This window comes from Pyxicephalus adspersus, chromosome 1, assembly GCF_032062135.1.
Source record: "Pyxicephalus adspersus chromosome 1, UCB_Pads_2.0, whole genome shotgun sequence".
NCBI classification, from domain to species: Eukaryota; Metazoa; Chordata; class Amphibia; order Anura; family Pyxicephalidae; genus Pyxicephalus; species Pyxicephalus adspersus.
Window position 1 is genome coordinate 133175440 of NC_092858.1, and position 9640 is coordinate 133185079.

Consider the following 9640-nt stretch of genomic DNA (forward strand, 5'->3'; position numbering starts at 1 on the left):
TGAAATTTCAGGCGTCCTAAAGTTTGGCTTTAAACTGCTGGAAAACGCCTATGCCACAGTTTACCGCAATTATGTTTTCAAGCATTTATAAATGCAGGTAAAGCGTGAAAACTCCCCCATTAAAATCAATAGACACTTTTACTTGATGCGTTTTTCAGCCTTTCCGCGCGTTTCAATTTTTAAAACGTTGCGGGGAGCATAATCTATAAAGCTCAAGAACGTGCCTCAAGGAAACGTCTTGGTGTAAATTAGCCCATTGGAATGCATGGGAATTTCAAACATGGGCTCTTACAGCTTTGGGGTAAACTCTGGGGAAACTGTCTGTGTAGACTAAGCCTAAATTAAAGAACAGGCAGTGCAAATGTTTTTATTATTACAATATTTGCTCCTGAAATATGAAATAATGGAGTGTAAACATTTTTATTACTATTATTATCATTTGGTATTGCTTGTTGCTAAAACATGAAGAAGAAGCGAGCCGTGTACATTTTTATTCTTATTTTTCACATTTTATTATTAGCATGAAAACATTAAAGAAGCGGACGTGATTGTATCCATAGCAGGCGCGCCGCCGTTTACATGGCTACTTATGGTAGGTAAAGAGCTCATCAGTCTGAGGCGCGGGAGCGCGGACTGCACTGACGACGGGACCGCGCACGGGAGCGAGCACGCAAGTCTTTCATTCTTCCATCGCAATAGACGTCGTGTCAGCACAGAGAACTGTGGGCTGAATCTGTGGGTGTGACAGACTGTGAGCCGTCCCTCTCTGTCACAGCAGCCATGTGTCTCCTGGACTACCTTCTACCCGTATTGAAGAACTATTTTATCGCAGTGAAAGTGGTGCTGCAGCAGCTGTTCTATCGCTCCTTTATTTTGCCAGGTCAGACAGCTCCATTATTACGTTAATTGCTCTGTAACGCTTCTGATACGTTATGTGTCTAATCACAACAGTATGTGGGATGTCGCCTATCGCGCATGTCGTGACGACACTGTCGCCCGTGTGGCGTCTGTGCTGTCATATCGCGATGTCTGGGTGTTCTGTGTTTGAAGCTCCGTCTGAGGATTGATTCGGGTCAGGTTAGTATTGTGTGCTTCTAAAAGGTGTGCGGAGGCTATAAGAGGAGGCAGATGATGGTGAGCTGACCGGTGTCCTGACATTGATCATACTACTTACCTGCTTGGAGCATGAATATATCTGTAATGAGGGGGAAACAGGGGACCCCTATAGCTACAAGCAGCCAGGATGTCATCCCCTAACCCCATGGGGACCTTATATATAGAGTCACAAAATCTATATGGGCAGAAACTGGGTTCACTTCTCACTTGTAGGGGGGTCCTATCTCCAGACCCAGGGGACCTTTATTTAGAATGTAAGTTAGGGTCACTTTCACAAGTCATTTGTCTGGAGCCATCAGGGGTAAAGGTGTGAAGTCCCCAATTTATTTTAGGTATGCTATATATTAGGAAAATATTGTCCAAGCAACTTTCAGAGATAATGTCATGTCTTCATGCTACAACTTGGAGGCCCCATAGCTCCTAACCTGTGAAAGGTGGGGCATCATGAAATCCCACACCAAATTTACCATCCATGGAGGCCTGAGGTCTGAAGACAGGACCCCTAAATTGGTGACCCCATAACTAATGCGTGTAGGTGCAGGTCAGCCCTCTATACACTGAGCATTTCAGGTCCCTACAGCCCATTGTTAGAGATATTGGGGTTCATGGAGGGTAAGAAATTGGCAGATCCCCCAGCTGCTGCTCAGAAATGAGGATAAACGCTCCTTCCAATGTGCACCCGTTATACCAGAACTCCCTCACCCATGTGTGAGACTTTACTACACAGCGGTGTCCTTATTCCTAGGAACAGAAGGACTGTGACTGACTAGTATTGTCACTGACCTGGACCAAGTATCAGGAAAGTATCCATTACATTGGAGAAAAGTCAGTTGGGTGTTGGAGTTCTTGATGTGTAAGTGATCTGAGTAACTGTAAAGCCATCTAATCACTTTTATATGCTAAATTAAGCCACACATTTTCACTTTCCTCATTGTGTGCATTAAGTGCTTATTTTGGGATAGGAGCACAAAGTACAGTGCCAAGCTGGGAGAGCCCGACCCATCTTTCGTACTGTCAACCTGAAATCACTTTTGAGGGACATATGACTTTTGCTACAAGGGGCTGCTACAACCTTTTTACACATTTGTAAATTTTTGGTGGGGAAAGCCAATTAACCAAACTACATGTTTTTGGAATGTGGGAGGAAATGGGAGTACCCAAAAGAACTCCACACAAACACAGGGAGAACCTGAAAACTCCATGCAGATAGTGTCCTTGCTGTCATTTGAACCTGGGACCTACGCTGCAAAGGCCAAAGTGCTAACCTCTGAGCCACCATGCGGCTATACTATGTAATGAAACGGAAGTAAACTAAAAACAGAAAAAAAATCAAACTTGGCTTTATTCCCGCAGACCTCTCGATGATTCAACTTGCAATCAGGTCCTGCGTCGTCCTGTGATTCCTCTTTGTCCCAGCGCAGGGGAAGCGCTGGACGGCGCCATCTTCTACCTACTCTTCCGGTCTTCTTGCTCTGTCACCCAATCTCGCAGCGTATGGGTGACATAGCCTCTGCACATGCGTGAGATCGACATCCCTTTCTCCTTGATGGAAAAGATGCCCCATCTGTGCATGCCCGAGATCATGCTCAGAAGGAGCAGCAAGCGGCTTTGACCTCCTATTAAGTCTTGATCGCCAAGGCCGCTTTAATCTTCAGCCCATGAATAATGGTTCCTCCATTAGAATACAAAACAGACTTGCATATTTATTTTCTGAGGCAATGCATTGCAATGCAGAATAGCTCTTTACTCTGCAGGGTGGTGTGGTGCAACTCAAGTTTATCAGAGCTGATTTGCTTTTGTGAACTGAACCACAAAAATAAATAGCATCGCAAAACTCCAATTCATGTAACATGCTGCAGTTATACAGAAGTGATTTATTGCTAAATTGATAGTAAAAGCACTGCCCAGCTACAAATAATTACACACCATATATAAACAGAAGTTTCTTTGCACATAACATATGTTGTTGATTTTGTTTACAGTAATTTGGTCCCATGTATCAAAAGAACATTAAACATTTTCTTTTACTTTAATACATAAATGTGATAAAAAGGTAAAAGTATCACACGGGTATTAAAGAGGGGAGTAGAGCCAAGGCATATAGAAGTAGGACGGGAATGAAGATGGGTGAAGAGAGCAAAAACACAACAGGAGGCAATGGTGTGGGTTGTGTGAATGTTAGGGAGGAAAGGTTGGGCCTAATAAGGATAAAACAGGAACATAAAACTCATATAACTCGGATAAAAACATTGTAACGTTTGTACAGAGCCCCATTATGTGACTACTGTGATGGAAGGAAGAGTTTTCTTGTTTACTTCCCTCCACTATGAAATAAAACTATTTTGTGTGGCGGGTACAGTACCAATGATTTCACTGCACTTTGTGTTGGAAGTGATATTTGGAGTAAAGAAATTCATAGGAGTTATAAAATAAAAATTCTTGTCCCTGCCTGCATATATATCTTTATAGTACCTGAGAGTAGACATTAGAACATGATGTCCACAGTTACTCCTTCTGTCACATATGTGGGGTATAAGTTATGTCAAAATAACATTTGGAAGCCACTGACAGCCTGAAGTGATATATTGGCTTCCGTTACTGAACACCTCTAATTGCTTGGGTGTCCTATAGATCCAAGGACCTTAATACTTTCTTTGTTGCTGTCTCCCACAGCGATTTTAGCTAAAGCACTAAACTAACTGAACTTAACCCATTTTTAAATAAATATGTCTTAAATATGTGACGAAAATACATTATCATGGGAGAACCTGGGTGATCCAGCAAATTTGGACTTAGATCCTGGATTTAAGATATTTGCCAGCTAATAGCAAATTAATTTTAAAAACTCCATTTTGGTTCACCCATGATCATCTATCTTCTCCAGCCTTGGATAAGTTTAATAAATCAGGCCCATTTTGAGCTATTGGGTTCCTTTTTTCTTCTTCAGGTGCTGTAATTTGCATGCTGCTTCTGCGATCATATGTATTGAATCCAGACCACAATACTTTCAGCATTAGATCCGTATTGTCATTCTTCATATTTGACCCAGTACAGTTTTTATTTACACACAAAACTGTAATACCACCATCGGTTGGCCCTGTATTTACCCACAATCAGGAGCATAGCCAGCTTGCCACTTAAATATATATTTTATAATAAAGGATAAAGCCACGACCCAGCATACAATGCAAAACCCTAAGATAAATTACATACAGGCAGTAAGAAGTCCTCAACATTCTTCATGCTTGTCCACGTTCAGTCTACTTTTAGGTATCTTGTGGAAATCTTGTGCAATATGGAATTTTCATCATATGCTGGATTGTGTCTTGATCAGTTTATTTTTATTTAAAGGACTTTGCAATGTTGATTTGCAGGGTACACTTGCCTATTGCCCATTTTGTTGGTTGCTTTCTATTTATTATTTTATAGTGACTGGTAGATTTTAGGATTGTTGGTGTATATACTGTATATGTATCATGGTGTAAATCACCCTGAACTCTAGATACTCAAGAGACTCTTGACAACAGATGCTAAGACTCTCTTCTTGCTGCTTCCCGCATACAGAATACTAAGATGTTTTTTTACATTCAGTGGACAGTGGGATTGAAAAAGAGCGTTTCATATTGTGTGACAGTATTAAAAGCTGTATAAATTTAGTAAAATGTCTGTACAACCTAAGGCAGAACGCTAAAATCCTCTTTAATTATAGGTCAGAAAAGCTTGAACCTGAACTATATAAAATGTATTCCAAAAGAAAATTGAAAAATGTTCCCCCCCAAAAAACTGTCTATCTGCTTGGCAATAGCTTCTGTACAGTGAATTGTTCTGAGGAGGATCCTATCTCTAGACAATATAAATTCATTACATTTCCCCCATTTGATTAATGGTCCATTTTATTTGTTTGAGATCCATGGATCTTTTTTTTCTTTTTTCATACATAATACATACCTCCCCCCTTCACTAAAAGATGACAATCTATTTTGTTCCTTCATTATAAACTTAAAACCTATGTTGTGTTTAGGATTGCACAAAGGCCAATATAAACTCACAAAAACAATATTTAATTCAACATTTTTTTCAATTAAAATTTAAAAGTCAGCACTGCATTGACAAATATATATTGTCAAGCATCCTGTAGAAATGCCTTACGTTTTTTTTGTTATATTTTAGTTTTTTATCTAAACTTTATTACAGTTGCAAAAGGGCTGACAATTGGTGAATTGTTTTATAAGAGCCTGACAATGGGGGTAATGGAAGGGTGCTGCTCTTTTTTTCATGTGACATTTCTCTGATGGCTTCTCCTGGCTGGATTGTTTCTCACAGAGAATATGTTTTCCCATATAGAACAGCAGCTCTTTGTGGTATGCTACCTTTCAGGATTTTCATTGTTAGCATACATATATAAACTAGTTACATAGAAGTAAAGCACAGTTTTTCATAATATTGATCCAGTGAAGTTTCCTGGGGCCAATTCAGAATTCTTTCATCACAAAGAATGGTAAGGTGTTCTCATTGAGAAATTACCAAGAGTTGTTAATGCCAAAACCAAAAATACCACCAAGAATGATGATTATGAGAAACATTTAACCACTTTTTCAAACAGCGTTTGATCATACAACCTGTGCATTGGTATTTTCATTGTAACCCTTTACATAGCACATTAACTGAAATTCAGTCTTTTGCATCAGCGTGAGTCCAATCATTACATTTTAATACTTCATTTTAAGCATACTGTCAAAATGTTAATGATCTGACAAATCACTTAGCATGCCTTGTAAATGTGGCCATACTTAAGCTTCCTCATTTATCTATATCCTCCCGCTTTTTAGCAGATCCACATTGATGAATGGAGGCATAACTGAAGAGGAGGAACACAAGGGGAGACTATGGAAACTAAAAGCAATGAAGTCTTACAGCCAGATCTGAAGCTGGTTGCCCACCCTAGGGCGAAGAGTAAAGTATGGAAATACTTTGGATTTGATACTAATGCTGAAGGATGCATTATGCAGTGGAAGAAGATCTACTGCCGCATATGTATGGCTCAGATTGCTTATTCTGGAAACACTTCTAACCTTTCTTATCATCTTGAGAAAAATCATCCAGATGAATTTTGTGAGTTTGTAAAAAGCAACACTGAGCAAATGCGTGAAGCGTTTGCTACTGCATTCTCGAAGTTAAAACCTGAATCATCACAACAAGTTGTTCAGGAGTCATTATTAATAAACAACCCTCATAGTTTTGATGGAAAGAAGCAAATCGAAGTGTCGTCTGCTGTAGTAAACCTGATTTGTGAAGGCATGTTTCCAGCTTCCATTTTAGATGAGCCTACTTTTAAATCACTGCTGAAAACTCTGGATCCAAGGTTTGAGATACCTAGCAGAAAATATATTTGCAGCAGGGTGTTGCCTGAAAAATATAACACGGTAAGAGAAGTTGTATTGAAAGAACTTGTTGACATTTTGTGGTGTGGTATATCTACTGATCTGTGGAGAAGTGAAATCCAAAATAGGTTATATGTGACCCTTTTTATTCACTTCCTGGCTCCTGATCCTTCTAGCTGTTTGTCTCTGAGCTCCCGATGTTTGAAGACATTTGAAGTCCCTGAGGAAAACAAGGCAGAAGCAATCACACGAGTGTTGTATGAAACCTTTATTGAATGGGGAATAAGCAATAAGGTTTTTGGAGCTACCATTGATAACAGAAAGGACATTATTAAAGCATGCTCTCTTCTGGATATACCTGTTGAAATGCCCTGCTTGGGCCAAACATTTAACATGGGAATACAGCAAGCTTTTCAACTCCCAAAACTAGCAGGACTTCTTTCAAGGTGTAGGAAGTTGGTGGAGTATTTTCAGCAGTCTTCCGTTGCAAGGTACATGCTTTGTGAGAAACAAAAACGCCAAAACATGCTTACCTGCATGCTTGTAAGTGATAAAGTGTCATGGTGGGGTAGCACACTTTCAATGCTGCAGTGTCTTAAGGAACAGCAGTTTATGATAGCTGGTGTTTTGGTGGAGGACAGTAATAATCATCACCTCATGCTTGAAGCAAATGAATGGAATACTATTGAAAGTTTGGTGGACTTGATGCAGCCATTCAAACAAGTCACAGAAATGCTGTCTATGTCAAAATTTCCCACTATAAGTATGGTAAAGCCTCTGTTACATATGCTTCTTAATACATCATTAAACATCAAAGAGACTGATTTAAAGGAAATTAGCATGGCCAAGGAAGTCATTGCTAAATCTTTGTCTGCTACTTACCAACAGACTCCTGAAATAGATATGTTCCTAAATGTTGCAACTTTTCTAGATCCAAGGTACAAAAGGCTTCCATTCCTGTCTGCATTTGAACGTTCCCAGGTCGAAAATCGTGTTATCGAAGAAGCAAAAAGTTTCTTGGACAGAAATATGGAGAGTTTAAGATCCGAGGAAAAAGTGTATGCAATAGTTGAAGAGCCACCAGTAAAAAAAATGTTCATGTCATCTACCACTCCTCCAACCAGCAATATCAACAACATGTTGGCTGAAATCTTCTGCCAGTCTGGAGCTTCTGAAGACCAGGAGGAATGCCATGCTCAAGTTGTTGAGGAACTGAGCAATTTTAAATCCCAAAAAGTACTTGGACTGAATGAAGATCCACTAAAATGGTGGTCTGATCGTTTGCAGTTATTTCCTCTATTACCAAAGGTTCTTCAAAAATATTGGTGTATTGCTGCCACCAGAGTCTTCCCTGGACGTCTATTTAGTTCGTCATCAAATGTAGTCGCTGCTAAGAGGGACAGATTAGCTCCTGCTCACGTAGATGAACAGGTGTTTTTGTATGAAAACTTGAGGAATTCCTCAGAAGCAGAACCCAAGGATGACTGTGAAGGGGATTGGGGATTCCAACAGGAACATTTTTTTTAATGTAAATGGGTTAGTGTAGGCAGTTTTTTGGGGACCGTAGGTTAGTTTATACTCAACCTGCCATTATTTGCCCAATTTGTTACTTGCTGCATTTGCCTTATGACTCCTACTAGCTACCAAAACGTGAGGGTCTATAGTTATTTAAGATTTATGATGTCCTATATGTGTTCAATAGTCAGTTTCAAATGTATATTGTCTAAACTTTGGAGCCATAACTTGGTTCTCATGTCATATTTAATATTTATAAATTGTTTATATTTAAGTTAAGAGAACAATTTATCAGAATAGATGCATTTTTTTAATTTTACTTAACTAAAACAAATCAAATAGTCTGTGATCTTTTAGATGCCTTGAAAATGATTTTCAATTAAGTCTTTCAGCAAAAAAAAAAAAAGCCTCTCATATTTAGGTGTTAAATTGAAAGTGCTGTAGCAGCAAGAGTTCCTTTATTCTTTCATACTTCTAAGAGAGAGAGCGTTTGCATGGGTCAACAGCACCATCATTTGTCCTCAACACCCTTTGACAAATACATTTTAAGTAACAGAATAAAGGAGTAAATGTTCTATTTCTGCCAGGCAATAATAGTAGGGATGAAACATTGATCCAGATATGTATTCATATGTGTACATCTTTATCAATACATGTTGTTCCTAAAGATCAGTTCATCTGTATTTACTCCTAACTGCCAATTCACACTTTGCAATTCTTTTGCATTGCATTCTGTTGCACGCTAATGTTTGTTAGGTTAAAACAACTTATTCATTTTAAATGTTGAATGTTTTAAATGCGTTCATCGTAATGTTTAGAGCTATTCCAACTGATTGCGCTGCAGTGCCATTACCTCTTATAATGCACATCATTGTGGGTTTGTGTAGCCCATTGCATTACCAAATATCAATGCAGTGATTTGGCCCAAGTTTAAATTTTAGAATATATTGGCAGGTAATGTAGATTTCTGCAAAAACTTCTGCTGGTTTCTGTATGGGAATATTTAGAGATGATCTGTGACATTTAGAAACTGCAATTGTTGGCAAACCTACAAGCTGTTGAAATACATGATGGGTCCAATTTATTAACCTCCCTGAAGGTAACCCCGAGTGTGACTTGGGGTAGAAAAAAGTTGCTTAAAGTGCTAACCCCGAGTCACACCTGGGGTATGTAAACCTATGGGAAGGTTAGTAAATAGAGCCCTTGCCTAATCCGCCGGCGTCCCACGCCGTCCAGCGCCACGATCTCTGTCTTCTTCCTTCTTCTTTCTTCCTGCTTCTGCATCCGATGAGTCACCGGGGAGTTCTCGGTGACGTTGGTGCGTGTCTATGTTGCATGCCGGGCGGGGCTGGAAATTCAAATTCTATTTGTATTGCATTCAATACAAAATAACTGTATTGAATGCAATACATTGGATTTTTATGTGTAAAAGCAGTACATTGTTTTCAAGAACTTTATTTTACAGTATATATATTAGTATGAGTATATTGTGTATTTTTTTTTTTTTAATTATATATACCGTATTTTTCGGACTATAAGACGCACTTTTTTTCCTCCTAAAGTGGGGGGAAAATCAGGGTGCGTCTTATGGTCCGAATGCAGAGGTACAGGGGCATATTTTTTTACTT

At 39.1% G+C, this 9640-nt stretch overlaps 2 protein-coding genes across 5 annotated transcripts in view; both read left to right on the forward strand.

Moving 5' to 3' along the window:
- Window positions 1-749: 749 nt before the first annotated feature.
- Window positions 750-9640, forward strand: part of DHRSX (dehydrogenase/reductase X-linked) — a gene marked incomplete at its 3' end in the record, with an annotated part of 110832 nt that continues 101941 nt past the window's right edge. Inside the window, 1 exon segment of the mRNA XM_072427604.1 lies at window positions 750-880. Within this exon segment, the coding sequence (XP_072283705.1) occupies window positions 781-880 (100 nt within the window).
- On the forward strand, window positions 756-9618 carry ZBED1 (zinc finger BED-type containing 1). 4 transcript variants are annotated; one of them, XM_072427567.1, is made up of 2 exons: window positions 756-880; window positions 5946-9618. In XM_072427567.1, the coding sequence occupies exon 2, from the start codon at window positions 6003-6005 to the stop codon at window positions 8022-8024; it is 2022 nt and encodes a 673-aa protein (XP_072283668.1). In that variant the 5' UTR covers window positions 756-880; window positions 5946-6002; the 3' UTR covers window positions 8025-9618. The 4 variants fall into 4 exon arrangements, with proteins under 4 accessions (XP_072283668.1, XP_072283676.1, XP_072283686.1 ...); XM_072427575.1 differs by having other exon boundaries at window positions 757-880; window positions 5949-9618; XM_072427585.1 differs by lacking the exon at window positions 756-880 and adding an exon at window positions 897-1077.

Coding starts and splice junctions, on each gene's coding strand:
- ZBED1 (XM_072427567.1), top strand. CDS start 6,003: ATGGAAACTAAAAGCAATGAAGTCTTACAGCCAGATCTGAAGCTGGTT.